The sequence below is a fragment of the Neomonachus schauinslandi genome, chromosome 1 (assembly GCF_002201575.2).
Source record: "Neomonachus schauinslandi chromosome 1, ASM220157v2, whole genome shotgun sequence".
Taxonomy (NCBI): Eukaryota; Metazoa; Chordata; class Mammalia; order Carnivora; family Phocidae; genus Neomonachus; species Neomonachus schauinslandi.
Window position 1 is genome coordinate 193941716 of NC_058403.1, and position 27247 is coordinate 193968962.

Sequence of the window (27247 nt, forward strand, 5' to 3'; positions counted from 1 at the left end):
ACAGAGTAACATGAAGCAATGTCACAAAAGAAAGAAAAAACCTTTGGCTAGCTTACTCTCTTGATGAAGAAAATCTATTAGAAGATGTCTGGTTACTGTTACTGAGCCTTAAACCACCAGTTTTATATTTAGAACTTTATTTTTAAGGTACTAATTAGCTTGATTACAGGGCCATAAAATTAGATTGGAAGTTTTATATTGTACTATAGTGATAAATGCATAGGAGAAGTAAATAATATGTCATAGTGATACTCGTCATTGTTAATAACTAGGTAGTAGTTGATAAATTATTTTTTTAAAAAGTCAATTCATGATTCTGGGAGTAGATTTGAATATGAATATGAAGTTGTATCTACTATTTGAGCAACTGAATTCCTTTTTCATATATTGATGGTTGTTTAGCCTTTTATTTTCATTTAATATGAACCTCATTTACAGTATATAAGAATTGAAACAAATATTTTGGCTTTGTCAATCAACATTTTTGTATACTGGTCTTTTTTTAAGAGTAATATTTTCATTGGCAAGAACTTTTCCTAAAACACTAATTCCCTTTCCAATTAAGCAATTTGTAAGTGCAGTCCAGCTCCTTTTAGTTATGGTGGACATATTTATCTCCTGAAGTTTTTCGCCTTGTACATCAAATTACTGGTTGTCTTTAAATGTATGACTGTGTATCACATATTTTATTAGTTGTTTAATAAGGGGGTAATTCCCATGTGGGAAATAAATTGTTTTTATAAAAGTCTTGATAGGTAAATTTTCACTTCTATATTCAAGGGACTTTATTAAAAATGAATACTGCTCCAGAAATGTTTTCATTTTTTATAATTAAAAATGTTACATGACCTTCTTTGAAAATTACACATAAAATATTCTAACAAAATGTTCCCTTTCCAGTCACTTAACAGACTTTTAGTTTTTACTGTATGCCAGGTGCTGTAGGTCAGGAGCTGCGGATATAGTGAGTAAAACACAATACTCCTTTCTCTTACAGTGCTCATAGTCTGGTTTCTGAGACCTCTTAGTTTTACTTTGAAGGGTTTGTTAGAACTCAACAGTAAAACCACCTAGTCTCAGTCCCACTTGGGGGCAAATCTTTGGCAAACTGGGTTTTCCTGAACTATTAACCATTTCTTGCATGTTTTACGAATCTACATCTTTTTGGAGAGACATCAGTTTTACTCAAGTTTCTCACTTATTGCCCTAATGTACATATTATTTTCTTAGAATTTAAAAATTCTTCCCCATATGTTATTCCCATTCTGTATATTTTTATTTTGCTTAAACATTCATTCAGTTTTCATTCCAATATCTTTTGGTTATTCTGTAGTTTTTCTTTCCTGAGTGCTTAATCATTTTTAATCTTTCTTATATAATTATAAAACACCTTTAACAGCATGAATTTTCTTCTCAGTATACCTTTGGCCACATTTCAGATTTTGATATTATTTTGACATTAACTCTTAAATAGTCAATAATTCTGGTTTTGATTTTAAGAAGTGTTCCTTAGGGACACCTGAGTCACTCAGTTAACCATCTGCCTTTGGCTCAGGTCATGACCCCAGGGTCCTGGGATCGAGCCCCACATCAGGCTCCTTGCTCAGTGGGAGCCTGCTTCTCCCCCTGCCTGCTGCTCCCCATTCTTGTGCGTGCTAACAAATCTTAAAAAAAAAAAAAAGGTAGTGTTCCTTAATTTCCATATACAAAGTTCCCTCGCTATCCGAAAGTAGAGCATTCCTATGAAATCTTTGGTAAGCTGAAATGGTGAAAAGCGAAGAGTATCCCCCACTTGCTGAAAGTTCGTGACATGCCACTTCGCTTTTATGAAAGACCTACAGTGGTACCTGTTTTTGCTAACTGAAAGAAATCTGAAGAGGATTTTCGCTTTTATGAAAAAAACCATTACTGTAGAAATGTAAGCCTTTTGTAAAAGCAAAGTGACATGAAATGAGCTTTTGGAAAGCAGAGGATACCTGTATTTCGAAAGCCAAGAAAGTTGTATCTCCTTGCTCCAGCTACATTGCAGTGTTGTTACTGAATATGACCTGCCCAACTTTTATTTCTTGGGATTGTTTTCCCTGTGCCTCAGTAGATGATCCATTATTGAAATGGCCCTATGGGCATTTAATAAGATGAATTCTGTTATGCACAGAATCACTTGCCTTTATTTATTATTCAAACCTATGAGTAAGACCTGATCAACAGAGTATTGTGATGATGGAAATGTTCTGTATCTGCAATGTGATAAGGCAGCCACTGGTCATATATGGCTTTTGAGCTCTCAAAATGTGGCTAGTTTGAGGAACTCAATCTTTTAGTTTTAATTTTTTAAAAAGTTTATTTTTATTTTTTTAAAGATTTTATTTATTTATTAGAGAATGAGAGCGAGCGAGCACATGAGAGGGGGGAGGGTCCGAGGGAGAAGCAGACTCCCCGCCGAGCAGGGAGCCCGATGCGGGACTCGATCCAGGGACTCCAGGATCATGACCTGAGCCGAAGGCAGTCACCCAACCGAGCCACCCAGGCGCCCTAAAAAGTTTTTTAAAATATTTTATTTATTTGACAGAGACATAGCAAGAGAGGGAACACAAGCAGGGGGAGTGGGGGAGGGAGAAGCAGGCTTCCTACCCAGCAGGGAGCCCGACATGGGCTCGATCCCAGGACCCTGGGACCATGAGCCAAAGGCAGACACTTAACAACTGAGCCACCCAGGCGCCCCTAGTTTTAATTTAAATAGATACATGTGACTAAGGGCACCATATTGGATAGTGCAGCTCTGAATTATTCAATCAGTAAATATTTATTGAGCACCTACAAAGTGTCACAACGTTTATAGGTACTACACAAACAGGAAAGAGCATAACAAGATCCCTGTTCCCAGGAAGCTTACATTCTGGGTGGGACCAAGGAAAAAAGATGTAATGTTCCCAGGATATATTAGTGCATATAAAATAATGAGGCATGTCACTTTATTTTGATAGGTCAGGAGATGCTTCTTTATAGTCACATCTGAGTAGAGACCTGAGTGAAAGGAAAGAACAAGTCAGGTATATCTGAGGGAAGATGTTTCAAGTACAGAGAACAAGTGCCAAAGCCTTCCTTTTGATCACCTGTCCACTTGATCTACCAAAATCTGAAAGGTAGTGTTAGTCTCCTACCAAGAGTGTAGCTTTGCCAAACTCTTACGTGTGTAACATTCTTTATACATTTCACGTCATATTTAATACATAATGATTATTAACAGTGACATCTTAGCTATGAAATGTTCTTTTTCCCCATTTAATGCTTTCTGCTTTAAGTATCTGACTTTCTCACTATTACCCCTCCTTTCTGCCTGCATCTGCCGAATATATCCTTGTTCCTATTTTCAACTTTTGGTGTCATCGTGAAAATATGAGGTAACTTGATGTTTAACACCTTTTGGGAGTTCCTTTTTAATCACATTTATTACTCTTAATGATATGCTTGGTCTTATTTCTGCTGTCTTAATTTTTTTTTTTAAACCTTTCTGACTTTTGCCATATTAAGGTCTTTGCTCTCTTTTTTTTTTCCCTGTGTGTGAAATTGCCTTTTTAAAAATTTTTTGTTACGTTAATCACCATACATGACATCGTTAGCTTTTGATGTAGTGTTCCATGATTCACTGTTTGTGCATAACACCCAGTGCTCCATGCAGAACATGCCCTCTTTAATACCCATCACCAGGCTAACCCATCCTCCCACCCCCCTCCCCTCTAGAACCCTCAGTTTGTTTTTCAGAGTCCATCATCTCTCATGGTTCGTCTCCCCCTCCGATTTCCCCCCCTTCATTCTTCCCCTTTTTTTTTTCTTAACATATATTGCATTATTTGTTTCAGAGGTACAGATCTGTGATTCAACAGTCTTGCACAATTCACAGTGTTCACCATAGCACATACCCTCCTCAGTGTCTATCACCCAGCCACCCCATCCCTCCCACCCCAACCCCCACTCCAGCAACCCTGTTTCCTGAGATTAAGAATTCCTCATATCAGTGAGGTCATATGATACATGTCTTTCTCTGATTGACTTATTTCACTCAGCATAACACCCTCCAATTCCAGCCACGTCGTTGCAAATGGCAACATCTCATTCCTTTTGATGGCTGAATAATATTCCATTGTATATATCTACCACATCTTCTTTATCCATTCATCTGTTGATGGACATCTTGGCTCTTCCCACAGTTTGGCTATTGTGGACATTGCTGCTATAAACATCGGGGTGCATGTACCCCTTCAGATCCCTACATTTGTATCTTTGGGGTAAATACCCAGTAGTGCAATTGCTGGATCATATGGTAGCTCTATTTTCAACTTTTTGAGGAACCTCCATACTGTTTTCCAGAGTGGCTGCACCAGCTTGCATTCCCACCAACAGTGTAGGAGGGTTCCCCTTTCTCCGCATCCCCGCCAACATCTGTTGTTTCCTGACTTGTTAATTTTAGCCATTCTGACTGGTGTGAGGTGGTATCTCATTGAGGTTTTGATTTGGATTTCCCTGATGCTGAGCGATGTTGAGCACTTTTTCATGTGTGTGTTGGCCATTTGGATGAAAAATGTCTGTTCATGTCTTCTGCCCATTTCTTGATTGGATTCTTTGTTCTTTGGGTGTTGAGTTGGTAAGTTCTTTATAGATTTTGGATACTAGCCCTTTATCTGATATGTCATTTGCAAATATCTTCTCCCATTCTGTTGGTTGTCTTTTGGTTTTGTTGACTGTTTCTTTTGCTGTGCAAAAGCTTTTTATCTTGATTAAGTCCCAATAGTTCATTTTTGGCCTTGCTTCCCTTGCCTTTGGCAATGTTTCTAGGAAGAAGTTGTTGCGGCTGAGGTCAAAGAGGTTGCTGCCTGTGTTCTCCTTTAGGATTTTGATGGACTCCTGTCTCACATTGAGGTCTTTCAACCATTTTGAGTCTATTTTTGTGTGTGGTGTAAGGAAATGGTCCAGTTTCATTCTTCTGCATGTGGCTGTCCAATTTTCCCAACACCATTTGAAGACTTTTTTCCATTGGACATCTTTCCTGCTTTGTCAAAGTTTAATTGACCATAGAGTTGAGGGTCCATTTCTGGGCTCTCTGTTCTGTTCCATCGATCTATGTGTCTGTTTTTGTGCCGGTACCATGCTGTCTTGATGATGACAGCTTTGTAATAGAGCTGGAAGTCCGGAATTGTGATGCCGCCAGCTTTGCTTTTCTTTTTCAACATTCCTCTGGCTATGCGGGGTCTTTTCTGGTTCCATACAAATTTTAGGATTATTTGTTCCATTTCTTTGAAAAAAGTGGATGGTATTTTGATGGGGATTGCATTGAATGTGTAGATTGCTCTAGGTAGCATTGACATCTTCACAATATTTGTTCTTCCAATCCATGAGCATGGAACGTTTTTCCATTTCTTTGTGTCTTCCTCAGTTTCTTTCATGAGTATAGTTTTCTGAGTACAGATCCTTTGCCTCTTTGGTTAGATTTATTCCTAGGTATCTTATGGTTTGGGGTGCAATTGTAAATGGGATCGATTCCTTAATTTCTTTGTCTTGTTGTTGGTGTATAGGAATGCCACTGATTTCTGTGCATTGATTTTATACCCTGCCACTTTACTGAATTCCTGTATGAGTTCTAGCAGTTTTGGGGTGGAGTCTTTGGGGTTTTCCACATAAAGGATCATATCATCTGCAAAGAGTGAGAGTTTGACTTCTTCTTTGCCGGTTTGGATGCCTTTGATTTCTTTTTGTTGTGTGATTGCTGTGGCTAGGACTTCTAATACTATGTTGAATAGCAGTGGTGATAGTGGACATCCCTGCCGCGTTCCTGACCTTAGGGGGAAAGCTCTCAGTTTTTCCCCATTGAGAATGATATTCGCTGTAGGTTTTTCATAGATGGCTTTTATGATATTGAGGTATGTACCCTCTATCCCTATACTCTGAAGAGTTTTGATCAAGAAAGGATGCTGTACTTTTGTCAAATGCTTTTTCTGCATCTATTGAGAGGATCGTATGATTCTTGTTCTTTCGTTAATGTATTGTATCACATTTGCGGATGTTGAACCAACCTTGCAGCCCAGGGATAAATCCCACTTGGTTGTGGTGAATAATCCTTTTAATGTACTGTTGGATCCTATTGTCTAGTATTTTGGTGAGAATTTTTGCATCCATGTTCATCAAGGATATTGGGTCTGTAATTCTTTTTTGATGGGGTCTTTGTCTGATTTGGGGATCAAGGTAATGGTAGCCTCATAAAATGAATTTGGAAGTTTTCCTTCCATTTCTATTTTTTGGAACAGTTTCAGAAGAATAGGTATTAATTCTTCTTCAAATGTTTGATAGAATTCCCCTGGGAAGCCATCTGGCCCTGGCTTTTGTTTGTTGGTAGATTTTTGATGACTGCTTCAATTTCCTTACTGGTTATAGGTTTGTCCAGGTTTTCTCTATCTTCCTGGTTCAGTTTTGGTAGTTGATACATCTCTAGGAATGCATCCATTTCTTCCAGGTTATCTAATTTGCTGGCATAGAGTTGCTCATAATATGTTCTTATAATTGTATTTCTTTGGTGTTGGTTGTGATCTCTCCTCTTTCATTCATCATTTTGTTGCTTTGGGTCATTTCTCTTTTTAGTTAAGTCTGGCCAGGGGTTTTGCTCTCATTTTTAAACATTTTATTAAGTCCTATTTACTGGTACTGAGAAATAGAATATTATCTATAATAACCCTCCCACTCCCATCCCACACACTAAACCAACATTTTTCTCTTCAGCCCTCTGGACAATTTAAAAAGAATAGGTTTCTACTTTGGTCCACCTCAAGTAAAGCATGGATTGAATTTTTTCTGCTTAACAGAGCCTTATTTTAGTGGTACCAAAATATTATCGTCCCACAAATTTACATTAATTTTTTCATAGGTGCTTAACTGTTGTCAAGAAAGACATCTTTTAGGAACTTGCAGCTACAGAAAATAGAGATGATACTTTCAGAACCACAAACTTCTAACTTTGGCTTTTACTCGTAGGTTCGCTTGCAGAACAATGAACAAAAGACTCTTTAGACATAGACTTGCATTGAGTTTTAATTGAAAACATTAAAACAATTTAACCACTCATAGTGAATTATAAAACTTTGACAGTTAAATTGTACTTTCATTTATGAGGCATTTATTCATCATTATTTTGGTAGACCTGAAAGAAACTTTGCATACTTGTGTTTTCTGTTCTCATTTCAGAGGAAGGTTATGAAGAGAAGGTCTAAAATATTTATGAATCAAAAGCCAACTGAATTAGAAGTGAAATATAAAGAACAAAATCTACACGCAGCTGTGCTGAAAGAGCAGCAGTGGGTTTTAGCTCATGTTTTGGGTGTGAAAACAATTGAGCTCCTCTCACACAAAACGAAAGCAGGTGCAACAGTAAAGCTAAATCATGAAAACCCTAATTAGTTATTTTTAGCATGCCTCTTAATTTTTCTTTCCCCTGGTTTCTTGTCTTCTGAGCCTGAGTCTTGAACAGGTAACCACTTGAGGGGGTGCCGGCGATAAATGGGCCATGGAGGAAGTGTCAACTGAGACAAAACAGAGAAAAGCCATCAATATTAAACATGAGAAGTTTGAAAGAGCATTACGTATAATGTCTGGTTCCCAAATACCTCCTATGCTAAGGGTAAAAACAGCAGCAGCAAAACGGACATTCCAATGAAAACTATGTACCTCTACCCAGACAACATAATTTTAAGAATTGGGTACAAGCCTCACCATTTACACATAAGGCTTTAAGAGCTAAAAGGTGAGGAGGGAGCATTATGAAGACCATAGGAAATTCCTGCTAGCTTTAAGATTACTGCCTGGAGCAGCTGCCAAAAGAAATGAGCTGTGTCCTTTTATGCAGCTTACTTTATCTGACACTTACTTGGCATTCTACTTTTCCAATGATAGCAAGGTGAGACACTGAGGGCAAAAGGGAGGTTTCGAAAAGTTGGTATGGTTCTCACAGCTAGGTCCAACCAAACCAACCCAATTCAGAAAACTTTTAACAGCCAGCCACTAACATCCAAACACCCACAAACTTCTTACCAAACACGAAAAAGCAAATCCGGCCATAACTATATAGACAGTCCACCCGAACTGTTCAGCCACGTACCCGTAGATAAATCCAACTATCTGGAAACAAACGAAGTGTATTAAATAAATACAGTCAAGCTGGCTGGGGGAGGGGGAGAAGAACGAGAATACTATGCAAGACCAATACTTACTGCAGAAAAAAGAATAATTCCCTGAAACATCTGTTCAGCTAGCTTCTGGCCCTTGTAATCCTAGAGGTGAAGAAGAGCAGAGCAGAAATTGGTTCCACCACGGGAAGAGGCACAGTTCCTTCCCTGGCCTCACAGCTTTGGCACCGGGCAACCCCAACGTCAGGGGCCTCCCCCAAAACTGCGAAAAATGAAATTCTGGGTTTCCTGAGGATACCGAAGCATCCTAACAGAGCACGGGCAGGGGGCTCCTCCCGGAGGAAGAGAGATGGGGACCTGGGAAGCACAATTCAGGAAAGAGACTGACTGCAAGGCGGCCATCCGAGCCACGAACCGCGCAGCACAGGGTCGGTGCTCCGAAAAGGGCGGCGGAGCTGCGTGCGGGGGTCTTGGGGCCGAGCCCTCACCATTTGCGTGGGCAGTGAGCTCAGATGCTGCAACATGACTGGTTGAGAAGGCTGGCAGCCGGGCGAGGGCAACCGCGACTCAGGGACCGTAGGCGCCGGGGTCCGATACCACGGGTAGCTCGGCGGGCCCGCTGAGCCGGGTAATGCGATGGCCGCGGCCCCGGAAGCGGATGTTTCCCACAGACCCGAACGGTCCGAGGCCCCGCCCCGCGCCATCGCTAGGCGACCTGCGCTTTCGGAGCCCGCTGTAGCCCGGCGCACTACCCGCGAGGGATGAGGTGGTGACGGCCGAGAGGAGGCATCGCGCGCCCGTGAAGGGTTCGCCGTCAGTGCTGTCGGGTGCCGGGAGCCGCGGGGCCCGGCCCAACAAACTGCCCTCCACAGCACCACCGCGGCCTAACCGCTGCCGGCGCGCCCCCCGTCTCCATGGCGACCGGCTTTTCTCGGCGAGGACCCCAGCTGCGGGGCTGCCCGGCGGCGCCTGTTCGGCGCCACGCTCCCGCGGTCCGAGCGGTGGGCCGACTTCGGGTTGCCGGAGTGCGCGACGGCCGCGGAACTAGCGGGCGGGTGGGCTCGGTCCCGAGTGCAGGGGAGGCGGACGGCCCGGCGGCGAACTGGGCCCCCGGGCCTGCGGCGCGGACGCTGAGCTGGCGGGGCGGGCCGGGGCGCGGGCCGTGGCTCCTCCTCCTCCGGCTGCAGGTAAGGGCGGCCGCGGGGAGCGTCCTAGGGGAACGGCTCGGCTGGACCCTAACGAAGGGCGGGAGGGGGTTGTCTCTGGGCCTTGGGGGAGGTTCCGGAGCGTCCCACCGCCCCCGTCGCCCCTAAGCGTAAGGGGGCCCTATTGATTGCTAGAATTTAGAGGGGACTACCCCAGGCCACATCCTCGAGAGAAAGGGCTTCTCCTCGAAAAGGGGACCCGCCCTCGGACGCCCCTGCACCGGTATGGAGAGATACTCCCACCCGGAGAGTCTCCAAGTTGGCCGTGCGGCATGCTCGCCGGCTGCACCGGGCCCTCCCAAAAGAGACCCATCAAGGGTTCGCTCTGCCTCTCAAGGGTGTGTCTACCTCAAAAACTTAGGCCCTCCCTTGTTACTCTGAGCGAGGTGCGGTGCCCATGTGTCGGAGAGAAACCGTCCTGGGGAACCCTGACCTCTAGCCTCTATGCTGTGTTCCGTGTCAGGGTCACAGACGGTGGGATTCTCAGCACTCCCGGGACAGGCGGCCGCCCGCATTCACACATTCAGCACATTCACGGTACCTTTTCTATGCCATGCAGTGGGCCTAGGATACTGCTGTGACCAACACCAGGCTCTTTCCTTCCTAGAGCCCAGAGCGTGTCAAGGGAGACAATGGCATAACCCCAGAAATAAATGACAGCCAGATTTATTCTGGGATAGGGAGGCCTGGGAGATGTGGGAGCTAAGGGCAGGTGCAGCTGAATATGGGGTTTGGGAGAGTCTCCCATGAGTCCTGAAAGCTAAGTGGCTAGCCAGATGAAGAGGTAGGAGAAAGTGGGTGTATATCCTTAGTGCCTTTCCACCTTTCAGCCTGGCAGAGACCTAGTAGTCTTTCTGTTGTATGTAGAAATAGACCTATCCCTCTTTGTTACTACCCCCCCACCCCCGCGCCGCCTTTTTAAGTTTTATTTATTTAAACAATGTCTACACCCAACATGGGCCTTGAACTCACAACCATGAGATCAAGAATCGCTGGCTTCTGAGACTGAGCCAGCCAGGCACCCCTGTGTTATCCCTTTTTAAATGCACTTCATAGTGTGGCAGTTGCTGTAGAGGCTTTATGGTATTTGAGCTATAAGATATGAGAAAAGGAAATTGCCTGTCTGGTTCCATTTGGGAGAGCTCTTTGTTGGAATCCGTGTTGGCCCTTATGTTGAATGTATTTCATTATCAAAAATGATGTTCTCTTTCTGAGTTGAGAACACCCTTGCTCCTATTTACAAGACCATTCAACAAATATCACATGCCTAATATCAATCGTGGTTTTTAGATGGTGAGGATGCATCAGTAAACACTTTCAATGGGGTCTCTCTTCTCATAGAGCTTACATTCTAGTCTGGGAAGACAGAAATAAAACAAATGAGAGAATTTCATAATTGAGGGGGTGTGGTGAACTTTCCTGATGGCCTCTGAGGGGATGGATAAGGGGACAGAAAAATGACCTTGGTCTTTGGTGACCTCAAGATCAGTTTGAATGGAATGGTAGGGACAGAAGTCTGGCTGGAGAGGAGGAGAGGGAGTGGAGCTAGAGATGCAATTTTTTCAAGGTTTTAGAGTGAGGGGAGCAGGGAAATGGGTCTGTGGATCAACTGGCGTGTGGGTAATGGTGTCTTTTTTTTTTAAATTAACTGGAAGATAGAAAAGCATGATAATATGCTGATGGGTGTGATCCAGCAGAGGGAAAGTGTTTGCTGAAGCTGCACCAAGGAAACAATTAGAGGTTAGGTTACAGAGTGTCAGTGGAATGGCCTTTCGTGGGACTACATATTAACAAGAGGGAAGGTGGAAAAGTAGGCACAGCTGCCAAGAATGTGGGGACTAATGCAGGTAGCTAGCAAGTTAAAAAAAAAATGGTGTTCTTTCTCCCTAAGATTTCTTCACCCATATTTCTGGATATGCCTGCCTTGGTTGTATGTGTGTGTGCATGTTTTGTGAGTGATTTGGGAATGTGAAGGTTTTATTTATAATTTCCAAACAAACATGAATTTCCATAGTGAAAAATTGAACATGGCTGATCACATTGTTCACAGCTGTGTACTCTTAGAAAAACACAGCCACTATTACACATCCCAGGGTCTATGTAAAGTTTTGAGAAATCTTTCTAACCACATCAGTGAATTTCACTACAAGGAATAGCATCAGGAAAGGAAATGTGGAGCAGACATATTCATAATAATTGGCATTTTGCATATATATAACTGTGGAAGAGTTTTAGAGGCAAGTGGTTTCTGCCCTGCTGATCTACTTAAGTACATCAAGTACCTGCTAGGAGTGTGGTTTTTTGTGTCTAGGTAACTGGAATAGCACAAATACATACACCTCTCGGGCGCCTGAGTGGCTCAGTCGTTAAGCGTCTGCCTTCAGCTCAGGTCATGATCCCAGGGTCCTGGGATCGAGCCCCGCATCGGGCTCCCTGCTCTGTGGGAAGCCTGCTTCTCCCTCTCCCACTCCCCCTGCTTGTGTTCCTGCTCTCACTATCTCTCTCTCTGTCAAATAAATAAATAAAATCTTAAAAACAACAACAAAACAAATACACCTCTCAATCCACTATCTGTAACTGTTAGTGGACATTGTTGAGCTAAAACATTGTCTCTTGTACTATTAAGTAAATGAGATTTATTCGAGGGGGATCGTTTTTTCCAGTCTTGGTGGAAATTGGCTCTAAGCAGCAAATGCTAGTTTTGTCCAGCAGCTCCTGGTCAGCCAGTTTCTGTAGGTAAGGTTCAGCTCACCATGTGATAGAGGCACACTGCTCAGGGTATAATGATGTGTGCTCTTTAGAGTAGTAGTTCATTGGTATAATGTACTTTATATGTACTGCTGTAGAAAGAAATGAGAGGGGGAGACTGTGTGTTTTAGATTATTCTTTAGGAGTCTAAATTATTTTCTCCCAAATTTGTAGTGTGACTGATAATCCCCAGTTTTTAAAACAATCCTTCAATATCTTTCTCTTTCAAAGGTCTTGAGAAATCAAGTGTCTGATAGGGACACACTTCTACGATGAAATTAATTCAGACTTACTTTGATTTTAGAAATATGCTATAATTCAACGTGCTTTGTGAAGTTAATAGCCTTATGTAAATGTTCAGTACTCCCATGGGGGAGGATGAAGTAGAAAAGGGTAAAGGTCTCAGAGGTAAGACCATAATATCCTGGATGCATAAAATCTTTTAAGGTTACATTATCCAGACATGTTGTAGAAATCTGATCGTTTAATAATTAGTTACATACACATTCTCATTTGATTGTGATTATTTTAGATTTTTTCTTTTTTAAGTAATCTCTATACCCATTGTGGGGCTCAAACTCACAACCCCTAGATCAAGAGTCACATGCTCTACTGACTGAGACAGCCAGGTGCCCCTATTATTATTATTTTAAGATTTTATTTATTTGACAGAGAGCACAAGCAGGGGGAGCAGCAGAGGGAGAGGGAGAAGCAGGCTCTCTGCCAAGCAGAGAGCCCGATGCAGGACTCCATCCCAGGACCCTGGGATCATGACCTGAGCCGAAGGCAGCCGCTTAACTGACTGAGCCACCCAGGCACCCCTCTCTGCTATAGTTTTGAATGAATTTGGAAAATGTTTTTCTCTTTAATTCCAATTAAAGCCGAATGGGATACAACTCAGAACAGGGATGTTTTGTACCAATGAGGCTGACCTCAGGTTATTTGATCATAGATAACTGAGTCCATGTCTAATTTAACTAGGAATTTTGAGTGGAAATTCATTCAGAAAACATTTCCATAGTGGAAATGTATTCTACCAAGTATTCCTCTTGGTAGAATTTATTTTGCTTTTCATCTGGTGACATTTAATGTACAAAGCTATCTATTTCTCCCACGTTATTTGCAAGTATTTTATTATCATGACTACTATATAAAATTCAGATCTCAATTTGGGTTCTTGGAAACTATTAATTCAAAATGAGTTTCTGGCAGAAAATACTGTTGTTTCTACCTGAATAAAAGTGTTGAGGCATTTTGATGGTAATTCTCACGTACCTGCTGACTTTGGGGGCTTGTTTTTGTCTTGTAGGGTTAAAAACTAGTATTTATATAAGACAGAAGAGAAAGATGTCATTCCGTAAAGGTATGCTCTTTCTATAAATTACATTGTTTTTATAGCTGCTCAGAAGGTAAAGAGATGTAATGCAGGCTTTTCCTGTGTTTCAGTAAACATCATCGTCCTGGTCCTGGCTGCTGTTCTCTTCTTACTGGTCTTGCACCATAACTTCCTCGGCCTGAGCAGTTTGCTAAGGAATGAGGTTTCAGGTATGGAAGCCCTTACCAATGCCTTGGCATCTGTTGAGGACCTGGAGTTCCCTGTATCCCAACATTCTAAGTTACATTACTAGGCTAAAGGAAAAGGAAGTTTTCTTCCTGTCCTTACAAAAGCTGTTAGACTCTGGGAAAGGAGTGGTGGTACTCCGGCTCTTGCAGCCCCACCCCCCACCCCTTCTCCTGTTGTGTGGAGATTTGTTAAGGGTTTAATCTGACAGCAGATCCCTTTTCACCCATCAGAGGCCTGAGGGGAGCCTCTGTGGCTGCTGTCTGCTCACACTGCAGCAGGGCAGGGCTTCAGAAGGTGGGGACAGGTGAGTGACGCTTCCCTTTGATGCCTGCCCTATTTACTAGTGTCAGGGTGGTTACTTTCCTTTAACCTGTGGAAGATACCACTAGGACTCTAGTAGAAACACAAAACCATCAAGCCTAGCAACCGATTAAAAAAATCACTTTATAATTCCATTGTCAGTTCTTTTAAATTAGTTGTTCATATTGCTCCTGCTTTGGTATTGAGGGATGTTTGAGGCCTTACGACGTTTGTCAAAATCATTTTGGGGTTGCCACCCACCAGAGTTGACCACAGCAAGAAAAGACTAATAGCCTTCCCCTGACCTTCACTGAGTGCTCTGACAGCATGTTTTATAACTGTGTGTATTTATATATATACATATTCTATGTACATAAAGGAGTGTATGTTCTGGTGGGAACATTTATAAAAATGAAAAGAGCATTCAGGCTCCATGAGAATAATTTGTTCACTCCTTTATCTCCCGTGCATATAAATGATGGCCAGTACACAGGAGGTGCTCAATAAATTTTCATTGAATACATGATTTCATTACTTAGAGATAACTATCATTAAAATTTTGGCATAGTACCTTCCTGGGTTTCTCTTCCTGTGTATATAGTTTTTCTGTTATGAGATTATGCACTTTATAAACTGCACATGACAGGTTTTCCATGTGATTGTATCTGAAGCAAGTCACCATGATGGTAGATACTCCTCATACATAATTTTAATGCCCCATAGCTTGTTTCCACAGGAAATAGTCTTGGTACAATGACTCAGACTTTTTTTGATGGCACCCCCACAAGAAACATGTTACATATAGCACACAAGTATACATGTGTCCTTGCTTATTGTCTACCCTTCATGATGGCAGAGATTTGTCTGCTTTATTCATGGCTACAACCCCAGTGCCTAGATACTGCCTTCCACATATTAGGTGCTCAGTGTTCAACGAAAGTAAATGAATGAATATATATTATAAAAGGCAGAAAAGAACCCTTATGAAACAGTACTTAGAGTTGCTGTGTGTGATGCAGTCTGATACTTTTCTAATTCTATTCCAATTCAGGAACTGTTTTCCTACTCAAATTCTGATTGTGACCCACTGAATTGATTTCATGCCTATTATGGGACATAATTCATAGTTTGAAAAACAACTGTTTAGTTTCTTTCAGGTTTTCACAATTATAAACAAACTTGTGACTTCTGATTAACTTCTCAGATTTGTCCTTAAGAGAGGACAAGGGGAATTACTGGCTCAGAGGCCAATATACCTGTTTAAAGTTCGTTTATTTATTTAAGTAATCTCAACCCCTGAGATGTGGAGCTTGAACTCACGACCCTGAGATCAAGAGTCGCAGTTCCCCCAACTGAGCCGGCCAGGTACCCTCCATTTAAGGCTCTTGACACAAATTGCTAAAATACATTCTAGAAAGATTGTTGTATTCCCACCAGTAGTGTATCAGAATTCACGCCATCGTTTTTTTTTTTTTAATGCTTCTGCTTTTCCAAAAGCCTTGTTAAATATAGGAAAAGAGTTTCTGAGCTATATGCCTCACATTATAATGAGGGGAGAATGAGGTAAGTATAATTCCCACCTTACCTCTTTTCATGTCTTGGGCTATCAAAAGCTCATGAGATTGTATCACAATGCCTTCCTTGTGTGTTCTTTGCAGATTCAGGAATTGTGGGGTTTCAGCCCATAGACTTTGTCCTAAATGTTCCCCAACAAGCTATAGACGGGAGACAAGAGGAGATTCCTGTGGTCATTGCTGCATCTGAAGACAGGCTCGGGGGGGCCATTGCAGCTATAAACAGCATTCAGCACAACACTCGCTCCAATGTGATGTTCTACATTGTTACACTCAATGGTACAGCAGACCATCTCCGGTGAGCTCTGCTTGCCTGATGATTCTGCTTCTAGAGGATGCTCTAGAACAGGCCAGCTGCCAATCCAGGAAATGTTTTTATTCCTTATGTCTGTATGTATATACTTTTTCTATACAGTTGGAATTATACCACATAAAAACTGCACATATGACGTTATTTTTCCATGTGATTGTATCATAAACATGTCCCTATTGTAGGAGAAACAATACAAGGAATTTGTGCCAAGATGTAAATCACTGTGCCATATACACATTGTTAACTCAAGCAGATACTGTTTTGGTAATGAGCTTCTCCATGAAAGAAGCAATATGTTGATTTATATCCCGTTACAAGTTCCTTATCTCATGGACATACCCTGAGTAGGTCCGGAGTGGGATGGGATGGGATGGGGGAGCAATGGCAAGGTGGTGTGGTGAAGTGAGCAGACACTGAATCCAGATCCTGGCTCAGAGTGACTGGGGAACATTACTTAACCCCTTGGAGCCCATTTCCAGATCTCTAAGTATGGGGTGAAAATATCCACCACTCATTTGTGTTGCAAATGAGAAAATATATAAAAAACACTAAGAACATAATCATTCAGTAAATGTTCCTTACAATTGTTGTAACTAATCATAGACTCCTAAGCTGATGAAAAGAGCTCACCCAGGTCTTAAAAATGCTCTGAATTCAGATTTATGAAATTCAAAGAAACATCTTGTCTAACAGGTTAACAGTTGTCAAAGTTCTAAAACATTTCTGTCCTTGTGGCTTTCTACATGGTTCCATGTTTAGTTTGTGAAAATTGTGATGACTTATTTTTCCCATTTTATCCAAAACCATCTAAAATAATGTAAAAACAAATACTGCACTAGAATAGCTACAGAAAAAATGTGCAGTACTTTAGAGAACATGGACTTTTCTTAGAGACAGTACCTTAGACTCAGGTGGAAGAATTAGTCATTACAGTGAATTAATGAGTCTATAATAGCGTGATTACCACTGTCGAAAATTAGCTTTCACTACCATCATATTCTGACTTCACCATGTATTTGGAGAGACAAGAGTTGGACCACATGTGGTGATGGGACGTTCTCAACTCCACAGAGAGTTTTTCTACAGCAGTGATCCCAAGTGTGAGCCCGGTGGGAGCACTATTCATCACCACAGAATTGTGGTTCACGCAGGGACTTGGATGGGCACACCCTCACTGCAGATGAGGAAACCAAGATTTGCAGAGGGGAAGGGGTGAACGGGCTTTAAGATACCTATCTGGTCGCTAGGGTTTCTCTTACATTATGCCCTTGGAAGGCACAAAGAGAAGGCTGCAGTCTTGGGGACATGGTTATATAAAACTGAAATTTGGTGCTTTATTTTCATCAGGTCCTGGCTCAGCGGCAGTACCTTGAAAACCATCAGGTACAAAATTGTGAATTTTGACACTAAACTTTTGGAAGGGAAAGTAAAGGAGGATCCTGACCAGGGGGAATCCATAAAACCAGTGAGTTCTGTGCATCCTTGTTTGTACTTGGGAATATAGTTGACTCTAGAACAACACAGGTTTGAACTGCAAGGGTCCACCTATATGCAGATTTTTTCAATACAGATTTTTGTTGATATAGTACTGTAAATGTTTTCTCCTTGATTTTAACATTTTCTCTAGCTTACATCATTGTAATGCAGTATATAATTCACGTAATAAAATATGTTGACTGTTTATATTCTATGTAAGGCTTCTAGTCCACAGTAGGTTATCAAGTTTTGGGGGAGTCCAAAGTTGTATGTTGATTTTTGACTGTCCAGGAGGCTGTTATCCCTAAACCGTGCATTGTTCAAGGGTCAACTGTATTAGGAAATGACTAGAATACCTGGGTAACTGGGTGCACTGCAAGTAGCTCCCTGGGGGCCAAGGTGGGGCAGTTCTTAAAGAGACCTTCAGCAGTCTTCTGCATGGGCACAAAAAGCATTCTGGGAGTTTCTAATAAAGGCTTAGCCACTGACGAATCCTATGCCAATGCCTCTTTCCTTTTCCTTTCCCAGTTAACCTTTGCACGGTTCTACTTGCCAATTCTGGTTCCCAGTGCAAAGAAGGCCATATATATGGATGATGATGTAATTGTGCAAGGTACCAAAGACTGTTACCATTGGTGCTGTTCTCTGTCCAGAGTGTGGGAGGTTGTGGTTGTTTTATTTACGGTATCCTGTAAAAGGTCATCCTAATTGGGAGGAATGGGCATCTTGAGGCAACTCAAAGTGTAAATCTTTTGTAAATCTTACACTTTGTCTATTTCAGGGGATATTCTTGCCCTTTATAATACACCATTGAAGCCAGGACATGCAGCTGCATTTTCAGAAGATTGTGACTCAGCCTCTACCAAAGTTGTCATCCGTGGAGCAGGGAACCAAGTGAGTTACTTATTCGTTATCTTGTACAGACGCTCCACACTCTATAATGCAGGGCAATGGGGGGAAGGCAGCACAATCAGGGAGCTCTTTCTTTTTTGCTGCGTTTTACATTCCTCAGTTCATCCCAAAACTCAAGGTTGCTTTCCTATGGATTGGTCAATGAACTTGACAACCTAATTCTCCTTGAACATCTAGCTTAGTATGTTTATTCTAGGTTTCTACTCTAACTTGGAATCTGAGATTTCACTTTATGTGTAACCCTCTGCTAATAATCCAAGTAGTTTAATACAGGTTTTTTCTTTATTATATTCTTTATTAGTTATAGATCTATTCTGTTTGAAGCAGTAAATATCTATATATCCCATTTGTGTTTTAGTACAATTACATTGGCTATCTTGACTATAAAAAGGAAAGAATTCGTAAACTTTCCATGAAAGCCAGCACCTGCTCATTTAATCCTGGAGTTTTTGTTGCAAACTTGACAGAATGGAAAAAACAAAATATAACTAACCAGCTGGAAAAATGGATGAAACTCAATGTAGAGTAAGTATATAGCTGACCACACTGTGAAGACCCTTATTTCAACCCTGGGGGTCTTATCTTAAGGCTAATTTGTCAGGATTTTCCACTAACACCTTACATTTGTCATCTCTCTTAAGAGAGGGGCTGTACAGCAGAACACTGGCCGGCAGCACCACCACACCTCCCCTGCTGATCGTATTTTATCAACAGCACTCTACCATTGACCCCATGTGGAATGTCCGCCACCTTGGTAAGTCAGAAAAATTCACCGAAAGGCCTAAGCTTATAAGGAATTAATTGAAGGATTATCCTCAGGGACGGGATATATGTAGTTTCCTTTAAGTTTTCTGCAGTTTGATGTAGCATCCTTATTTCTGACTAGTACTAGTACAATGATTTGGCTCTTTTTCTCTCAACATAAGGTTCCAGTGCTGGAAAACGATATTCACCCCAGTTTGTAAAGGCTGCCAAGTTACTCCATTGGAATGGTCACTTTAAGCCATGGGGAAGAACTGCTTCCTATTCTGATGTCTGGGAAAAATGGTATATTCCAGACCCGACAGGCAAATTCAGCTTGATCCGAAGACATATGGAGATCTCAATATAAAACAAAACATAATTTATACTATAAGCATTTCTCAGGAAATCCTGGAAGACAGTATGTGTGGGAAGTAACAGTTGCAAGGCTTCAAAGCCTATCTATCTGCGGCAGCCCATGGAAAAAGGGACATTTCAGCTGGGTAAAGAGGACAAACTATCCCAGCTAGCAGTCAGCTTCCCAGACAGACTATAAATGTCTCCATCTGCCTTACCAAGTGTTTGCTTACTACCGTGCTGAATGACCAGAGGTAAACGGACTGACAGGGATGGTACAGCTAGTTCAACACTGCTGCTTGGTTTTAATTTTGTGACCTTAACCTGTGGTCTGATCTGTTAATAAAGTGAAACCTACATTTTTCAATAGGTATCTGATTTTTTGCTTCCAGATAATTAACTATACTTCTATTCACTCATCATGTAAGAGAGGAGTTGTCCTCTTCTAGAACTTAGACACTTTCTACATTGCCTTATTTTTTAAAATGAATGTATGATACATACTTACAAAATTTACAGTTTACATCATATTGTAACAAACTGGTACATAACACACAACAGCTTAGCAGTCTGTTCAAAATGTTAAGAAGCCACCTTATAAAAGGACAAGGTTCTGTTATACATAGTCTGTGCTGAAGTCGTAAGCATCATCTTCCTCTTCAGTCATTTTATCTGACATGTAAGATGGTGCTGACTCATCTATATTGGAGGAAAGAAAAGAGGTTTAAAAAAAAAAAAGGCAATTCCATACCATGCTGCTTTGTTAGTAAATCCCTCCACCCAAGTTGCCCCACCTGCTTGAGACTCCTCAGGCAGTGCCTCCCAGGCCTCTTCTGCCCCAGACATGTCTAAGCTCTTTTCCTGTGGGACAAAGAGAAATAGTACAAGATTAGTAGCCCTTGTCTGTTCATTAATCCAAGGAATTGCATATCTGGAAAAAGACTCTGAAGTTACACATAATGGGACACACAAAATTAAGACTAATGATTGCAAGCCTTAAATACTTAAATCTTAAGGAGTTTTTTTTGTAATCTTATGAACTGTTTAATTTTTCCCTTTGGCCCCTTCCCATTTGTTAGACATTATAATGCTAGAAAACTTACTTCAGCTTAAGTAACTCATGCAACATACTTACACCAGTTGCTGCTTCAACACTTTCCTGGTCACTGTCAAGGTCATTGTAGTTCTCCCCCTCCTCCTGCTGCTTCTCTTTCTGTTTTGGCAGTTCTTCAGGTATGTCCTTTTCCTCAATTATTCCATTTGTCAGACCCGAAGACTGGAAAAGGATGCTGCTGGCTAAACGAGGGCCCCTGATAGCTAGGGAAGGAACACAGTGCTCATGTAAACAGAGGAGACCTTTTATTTGCCTGTCAGCTAATGAAGACTGCAAACACAAGACTTGCTTACTACGTATGCTGTGTGCGTTGTTCCTTCCCAGTTCTTCCAGATTAAGGCCCTGTTTCATCTTTGTCACAATGCCCTCATTAAAATGTGGAGGAGTCCAGGATGTAGGGGGATGGCAATAGTAACCTAAGGAAGCACTGGTATTAAAAACAAGATTTGTCAAAAATCAGTTCCTTCATTCCATGTGATCCTCAAAATGCCAAGAGAAAGAAGTGTTACCCTGTCCACTCCGACCACATCAGTTTGGCAGCACCTTCTAAATTTGGACTTCCACCTTTTTGGTGCAATCCTCTTCTCTGAGCAAGCGATGTAAAAAACTCCACAGGATTCTTAAAGTCTGGAACGGTAAATTTCAGTACTACCTTAAAAAAAAGAAAAACCAAAAAGGTCATTCATGTGATATAGTGTAAAAAAACGAAACAAAACCAAAAAAACCTTAAAAATCTTCTACTTAAAATGCTTATGATGAAAGAGAAGACAGAACTCAAGGGAAGGGGGTTCTTCTACCTGTCGAGCATCAGCCTGGGACAAGATGGCACTTGCAGCCTCCACTGGTTTCACCACCTCAATACTTGCTGGACTTCTCAGAGCAAGTGTGCTGGCAGAGTTAAGTGGAGACACAATAAAACTTGGACTGTCCAGGACTGTGATTTGTTTGTCCAGGGGGACAACCTGCATGCACCTGGAACAAGAGGGATGGTAACTGATAGGAGCACTGGTTTACCTGAAGGATGAGAGACAACACGAAGCTCAGGGTTGGATTGAACAAACTCAGCACAGTCTGTCAGATCCAGTTTATCATCATTTGCTTCATGTTCATCTGAAACTCTAACAGTGTTCCTCCCCTACTAAAGAGAAACACTACATGTCAGAGCTTATGTGTTGCCCTAAACACATGCCATTTCCTCTGCCATGAAAATTTCCCCTCCAGTTGGCTTTTTTTTTTTTTTTAAGATTTTTTATTTATTTATTTGACAAAGAGACATAGCGAGAGAGGGAACACAAGCAAGGGGAGTGGCGGAAGGAGGGGGAGAAGCAGGCTTCCCACGGAGCAGGGAGCCCGATGTGGGGCTCGATCCCAGGACCCCTGAGATCATGACCCGAGCAGAATGCAGACGCTTAACCATCTGAGCCACCCAAGTGCCCCCACCTGGCTGACTTCAATTCAGAATTGGGTTCAAGCATGCCTTCTGAGGCAGCTTCCCCTTCTCTCAATCTATTTGCTTGTCTTTCAAACTAGATGTGAGCTATTCTACTCTAATCAATTCTTCCCTAAGTCTAGCACTGACTTAACCCTGTTCCTTTCACTGACACCTCTAAAGTAAAAATAGAAAATGGTCTTCCTTAAGCTATCCAAAACAAAATAGTTATTTACTCATTTATAATGAAATATCACAATTATGGAAGAACTCACTTTACCTTGTAAGCCCCATGGATACACCAACATTACATATCCGTTCTTGTTTTAAACTATTGATGATGCTGCTTTTCCCCACATTTGGGAAACCTACAAATGGGAAATCCACAGAACAAAAGGCATTATGTATTGGTAATTATAAAATTTCCACTGCCTTAGGCTTGCCTGATGTTTGCAGCAAGATCAGAGTTGGATCTGAGTGTCTTCACTTCAACACTAAGACCAATCTTAGCATCTTCATTTCTTGCACAAGTAATCAAAGAGCAGGAAAAAATGATTAATTCAGATAAACCAGGAACTTTCAGAAGTCAACTTCCTACAGTGCAGAGCACTGAAATAGGCAGCAATTAAAATTTTTTTGTTTGATGAAGTGGGCAAGAAGCTAATGTTTGAATAAGCCCTTTATTGAGCACCAACCCAAGACACTGTTAACATGAATAAAACCTTGGCACTTAAGAGAGAAGACAAAGTGTGTTGAACTGAAACTCACCAATTACTCCAACCTGAATGGCTTTGCCATAAGCCTCCTGAAAACCTCTGAGAAGCTTCCAAAGGCCGTCTTTCCCAACACAGACTTCGCTTTTGAATGGAGCTCTCTTCCTTACCTTCAAATGCTAAAATTCCATATAATTAGCTTAACTACTTCTGATAACCCACCCGATAAGACCCAAGCAATCTGGCTCTAGAGCCCAGCTATTAAAATCACCACACTATTATCTTTCAGATTATCTCTGGATGAAATCAGAGTTGGATCTTTGAGTTCTCATTTTTTAATCAAGATCTTATAAACTCATCATATTTCAGCCATCCAAAATCTGAAAGAACCATACTTCCCACCACTGACTGAAAGAGTACCTTGATTATCTTGCCCTTGTCCTTCAGATTTGTTGAGGCTCTGAACACCACCGTTGGTAATTCCTTCTTCAAATAATTTAGCCAGTTCTCCAAATTCTCCTTTGGTACCAAATCTAATAGGGATTAGGAACAAGACACATGCTACAATTTGGTCACTTTGTTGACATGAATATGCACTATCTGATAAACTTTGGATTTTACTCTGGTTTGCCTCTTCAGTTTTTTCAAAAGGATTTAAGTGGAAGATGGGAAGAGGGTAAGCTCCCTACCATGCTGCCCTTATCTTAATAGTTCAGTATCTACACCTCAGTATTTCTTCAGTTCCCTTCTGCACGGCTCACCCTTCCAGAATTAAGTCAACCTGTAGATTATGACCCTACAAGCTTAACTCTAGAGCTGTGTTTCCAAAATCAGCCATGTTACCTGAGAGTTACCAACAGTAACTGAATGCCATTCTTACTTTCTGCTTCACAAGTCTCTATTCTGGGTTTTCCTGGCCCTGATGCTCAAACCAGTGCTTCCTAAGTGCACTTCATATACATACTGTCATATATAGACTTTATGCAGATACGGGGAATATGGCAAACTACCATCACTTCCTATGTGCAATATATTGCACAGTAAGCTGAGTAGAGAACCTTACACTCTTAAATAATACAAGATGGTAAGTACTGAATGGCAAAAGAACAGTAGAAACCTGCTAATCACTTACAGAAAATACCTCCATCCCATTGCCCAGCACTGTCTTTGGCAACAAGACCATATGCACTGGCTTTACTGAGGTCAGAGTTGGATCTTATCAGTCTTCAGTGAAAATCAGACTGCTCACATATTTTCCTCATACCTCACTAGTGCATATGGAACATAAAAGGCATCCCTTTGCTCACCTGATTTATTTAATACAAGTACCAGCTTCTTCTGTCCATCCTGGGTAATGGACTCTTCTACCTGGGGACACCTGCAACCAAGTGGATCTCTGGCATCCAGCACCTCCAGCACAACATCTGAGGCTTCAATCACCTGTCAAGGCAGAAACTATCAGAGGAGCATCGCTTGCTCTGGCAACACCCTCCATACAAGTATACTGACATTTTCCACTTTGCAGCAGGGTGAGCTCAGAGTTGGATCTTACGTCTTCACCTTGGCATGAAGAATGTTCACGTGTTCATCATTTCTCACAGAAAAGTAAAATATAGGTTTGCTTGGAAGCCTCTGGTCTCCCATCAAAGTGGATTTCAAAAGTGGAAATACCTCCACTGTCTGAATCTATAACCCTCCAGTAGTGAATTACATAGTTTGACAGGCCTCCCTGGCCCTGCCAAGAGCTGCTGAGCAGCAGTCATGTTCTACTCAGAGGGGAGTGAGCCTGGGAAAACGGGTATTGGGGATGGGAGTTCTGGGGAGCAACTATGCCAAGACACTCCCTTGACTTCACTTAGAAGTGTATTGTTTCCACACTACTTGCTCTAATGTATTTTCCTCTATTTTAAAAAACCACTATCAACACGTTACTTTAACACAAAGTACCATTTTTGTAAATGAAGCTTATAGGCAACTGTTCCTGTGCAAAAATTTTAAACCTTAAGAATATTTCAGTTAAACAGAAAAGACCCTAAGTAGAATAAACCACAATAAAGAAATAAAAATAAAAACTAAAAAGCGGAATAAGTCAACTTGCTAAAGGATTCATGTAGCTCAAGTGAACTCCACTTCCACATTTACAGGGTTGGTGTCACAAAAAGAACTCTAGCCTTTTCAACCTCATTACCATTTTTAGACACTGACCTAGACTAAAATACCTTTTTAAGTTCCTGACAATACAACTTCTTCGGATTCTGTTTGCCCGACTTGGGTTTGTCCTTAGCTTTGCCCTGCCCAAATTCCTGCAAGATAAAGACAAGGGAAAAAGGACACAAAATTAGCACTTTAGGTGCAACCTGATTCTCCATTTTCCATGGCTAACTAGGGGCACTGCAGGTGATATTTCTATTAGTAAAAGAAAGTTGGAACTCTCCGTCCAAGAGGCACAGCAGCCCCTGCCCCGGGTATGTGTTTTTACATCTACGTCAGAACCCTCATTCACAAAGATACTTAATCCTACCTTCTTCACAGGTTCCAAGTAAGACGGCTTAACACCAGGGTTAGTTTCAAGTTTTCTTTTCTTTTCCTGTTCCTTCTGCCTGTCAAGTTTCTGCTGCTGTTTTAGTTCTTCAAGCTGTGTCCAAGCCGTAAGAGAAATGGGTGAGCCAAAGCAATCTGGTGTTATTTTACTTTGAAAAGCTACACATACCCACACATCACTTGTTCAAAGTTTGAGTTAACATCTTACCCGCTGTTTCCTTAGCTCAGCTTCCCGAAGAAGAGCTTCTTTAAAGGGAGCACTGTTTGGAACTCCTGGGTCTTTTCTAGGCTTTTTGCGACCCCGTTTTTTAGCCTCCTTCCTCAATTTTCGATGGTGCTCTCGAACCTATTATAATAAAAATTCTTGTGAGTACCTGGCTAAAATTGGTTATACGTATAAGATAACCTAGAAAAGTTAACTTGTAACCATATAGAAAGCATACATATTTATGTATAGAACGGCAAAAAAAATGTCATCAGGAGACTCTTTGCAGACATTAACATGTTGATCAGAGTTTATAGACTTATCACCAAATTACTGCACTTTCCCACAGCTATACTCCTGATGTCTAAGAACTTGTGCCCACAGACAGTCTATTTAACCTCAATTTCATGAGGTGAAATCCTATTAATCCAAACCTCCCAGTGGAGGAGAGGTGGGGCAGAAATCAGTTTTGCATTATTTTAATATAGCTCTTCCAAGCAGAGCACTTACCTTTTTTTGGATTTTATACCGCTTATGGCAGGTCATGCGTTTACTTGCTTTCTTTAACTCTACAAAAAAAACCCATCGCAAAACAATTAGACACAAGGGATCCATTTGTTTAGTTTTTAGTGACTGCTCGGGGGTCACGTCCCTTTTCCCATTTAGCAATTAACTCTCAAACCTAATTTAAGAATCATATATGGTGGATAATAAATGTAGGCCATTCTAAAATCTCGGGACAATTTGACACAGTATATCCGGAGCAGAGCCCAGCTTCCTTACGCCCCCTCTTCCCATAGTAGACTGAAATCGCACACAGGAGCATGAGACCCAAAACGGCAGGCACTTCTTGTCAGACACGGTGAATCACAAGTTAGGACCTGACAGTGGATTTCAGAGGCGGCACTCAAGACCTCGCTAGGGCCAGACTGAACGTGGGCCAAGGGAGGAAAACGCTGGGCCCGCAACCTGGCTCAGACACTGTTTACCCAGGAGGCCCAGGCTTCATCTTCACTTTTTTTTTTTCTTTGAAGATTTTATTTATTTAGGCGCCTGGGTGGCTCAGTTGGTTAAGCGTCTGCCTTTAGCTCAGGTCATGGTCCCAGGGTGCTGGGATGGAGTCCTGCATGGGGCTCCTTGCTCAGCGGGGAACCTGCTTCTCCCTCTCCCTGCTTGTACTCTGTCAAAGACTCCCTCCGTCTCTCTCTCTTTTTTTTTTTTTTAAGACTATTTGACACAGAACAAGGGGAAGGGCAGAGGCAGAGTGAGAAGCAGACTCCCCGCTGAGCAAGGAGTCCACGCAGGGCTAAATACCAGGACCCCGGGATCATGACCTGAGCCGAAGGCAGCCGCTTTACCGACTGAACCACCCAAGCGCCCCAGTGAAATTCACTTTTGTCTTCCTTTCGTAAAACAGGCCGGTGGTCAGCGTGGGGCCTTCCAACCCTCGCTTCTACTGGGGACCAGCGCGACGGCCTACCCACAGGCTCCCCCACTCCCACATAAGAGCGCCCCGGTGGTTCGTCAACCATTAGAGACAGAGCCCCCTCCACACCCACTCCCCGACCCCACTTACTCGGTCGCTTCATACTGATAGTGGCAAGGGCAGTGCCGGCAGTGAGTTTAAGGGCAGCAGCAGCAACAACGTGCCTCCACCACAGCCACGTGTAAATTGCGGCCAAGCTCGAGCGTCACGCACTGACGCTACCGCCGTAAAGAGCGCCGCCGCCCGTTCCCGTGCGCGCGCACGCAGTGTCGTGCGGAGCCGGGTTCGCTTGGCGGCCGCGGGACTGGTTTTGCGGCGGCACCGGGAGGGGTGAGGGCGGTGAGGGCGGCGGGTGCTGGAGAGACGGCAGCGGCCGCAGCCGGAGGAGCAATAGCAGCAGC

The 27247-nt window shown here is 42.2% G+C and overlaps 3 protein-coding genes and 4 non-coding genes across 9 annotated transcripts; 1 reads left to right on the top strand and 6 right to left on the bottom strand.

Annotated features, from left to right (window-relative positions):
* Positions 1 to 7056: 7056 nt before the first annotated feature.
* Positions 7057 to 9084, bottom strand: SPCS1 (signal peptidase complex subunit 1). Its single transcript, XM_021695180.2, has 4 exons — positions 8657 to 9084; positions 8253 to 8312; positions 8074 to 8160; positions 7057 to 7565 (listed from the first exon to the last, which is right to left on the bottom strand). The coding sequence occupies exons 1-4, from the start codon at positions 8870 to 8872 to the stop codon at positions 7440 to 7442; spliced, it is 489 nt and encodes a 162-aa protein (XP_021550855.1). The 5' UTR covers positions 8873 to 9084; the 3' UTR covers positions 7057 to 7439.
* Positions 9085 to 9328: 244 nt separating this feature from the next.
* GLT8D1 (glycosyltransferase 8 domain containing 1) lies at positions 9329 to 19918 on the top strand. Of its 3 annotated transcripts, none has more exons than XM_021695178.2 (10): positions 9329 to 9355; positions 13431 to 13484; positions 13568 to 13666; positions 15644 to 15857; positions 17220 to 17337; positions 17877 to 17961; positions 18130 to 18242; positions 18619 to 18785; positions 18902 to 19014; positions 19187 to 19918. In XM_021695178.2, the coding sequence occupies exons 2-10, from the start codon at positions 13469 to 13471 to the stop codon at positions 19369 to 19371; spliced, it is 1110 nt and encodes a 369-aa protein (XP_021550853.1). In that variant the 5' UTR covers positions 9329 to 9355; positions 13431 to 13468; the 3' UTR covers positions 19372 to 19918. The 3 variants fall into 3 exon arrangements, with proteins under 3 accessions (XP_021550853.1, XP_044777428.1, XP_044777432.1); XM_044921493.1 differs by lacking the exon at positions 9329 to 9355 and adding an exon at positions 9429 to 9483 and having other exon boundaries at positions 19187 to 19765; XM_044921497.1 differs by lacking the exon at positions 9329 to 9355 and having other exon boundaries at positions 13226 to 13484; positions 19187 to 19765.
* GNL3 (G protein nucleolar 3) lies at positions 19638 to 27083 on the bottom strand. The gene is made up of 15 exons (XM_021695177.2): positions 26937 to 27083; positions 25871 to 25929; positions 25364 to 25501; positions 25136 to 25249; positions 24834 to 24917; positions 23922 to 24054; positions 23035 to 23147; positions 22670 to 22793; positions 22182 to 22269; positions 21270 to 21444; positions 20982 to 21124; positions 20766 to 20899; positions 20494 to 20675; positions 20153 to 20219; positions 19638 to 20057 (listed from the first exon to the last, which is right to left on the bottom strand). Exons 1-15 carry the CDS (start codon positions 26947 to 26949, stop codon positions 19975 to 19977), a joined length of 1650 nt encoding a protein of 549 aa, XP_021550852.1. The 5' UTR covers positions 26950 to 27083; the 3' UTR covers positions 19638 to 19974.
* Positions 21503 to 21579, bottom strand: LOC123323221. Its single transcript, XR_006539288.1, has one exon. It is a non-coding gene; the product is annotated as a small nucleolar RNA SNORD69 (small nucleolar RNA).
* Positions 22909 to 22989, bottom strand: LOC123323229. Its single transcript, XR_006539293.1, has one exon. It is a non-coding gene; the product is annotated as a small nucleolar RNA SNORD19B (small nucleolar RNA).
* Positions 23805 to 23881, bottom strand: LOC123323211. The gene has a single exon (XR_006539283.1). It is a non-coding gene; the product is annotated as a small nucleolar RNA SNORD19 (small nucleolar RNA).
* On the bottom strand, positions 24138 to 24211 carry LOC123323212. The gene has a single exon (XR_006539284.1). It is a non-coding gene; the product is annotated as a small nucleolar RNA SNORD19 (small nucleolar RNA).
* Positions 27084 to 27247: the final 164 nt, after the last annotated feature.

Bases quoted from the DNA above. Each gene is read 5' to 3' on its own strand.
- GLT8D1 (XM_044921497.1), top strand. From the start codon at position 13,379: ATGGTAATTCTCACGTACCTGCTGACTTTGGGGGCTTGTTTTTGTCTT. The intron at 18,786-18,901 runs GTAAGTATATAG...ATCTCTCTTAAG, and splicing joins TGGATGAAACTCAATGTAGA to AGAGGGGCTGTACAGCAGAA. The intron at 19,015-19,186 runs GTAAGTCAGAAA...TCTCAACATAAG, and splicing joins GTGGAATGTCCGCCACCTTG to GTTCCAGTGCTGGAAAACGA.
- GNL3 (XM_021695177.2), bottom strand. The intron at 22,270-22,669 runs GTGAGTTTCAGT...TCCCATTTGTAG, and splicing joins CATTCAGGTTGGAGTAATTG to GTTTCCCAAATGTGGGGAAA. The intron at 21,445-22,181 runs GTAAAGTGAGTT...CTCTTGTTCCAG, and splicing joins GTATCCATGGGGCTTACAAG to GTGCATGCAGGTTGTCCCCC.
- SPCS1 (XM_021695180.2), bottom strand. From the start codon at position 8,872: ATGGCGCGGGGCGGGGCCTCGGACCGTTCGGGTCTGTGGGAAACATCC. The intron at 8,313-8,656 runs GTGAGGGCTCGG...CTTCACCTCTAG, and splicing joins GCTCACTGCCCACGCAAATG to GATTACAAGGGCCAGAAGCT. The intron at 7,566-8,073 runs GTAAGAAGTTTG...GTTTTGTCTCAG, and splicing joins GATTTGCTTTTTCGTGTTTG to TTGACACTTCCTCCATGGCC.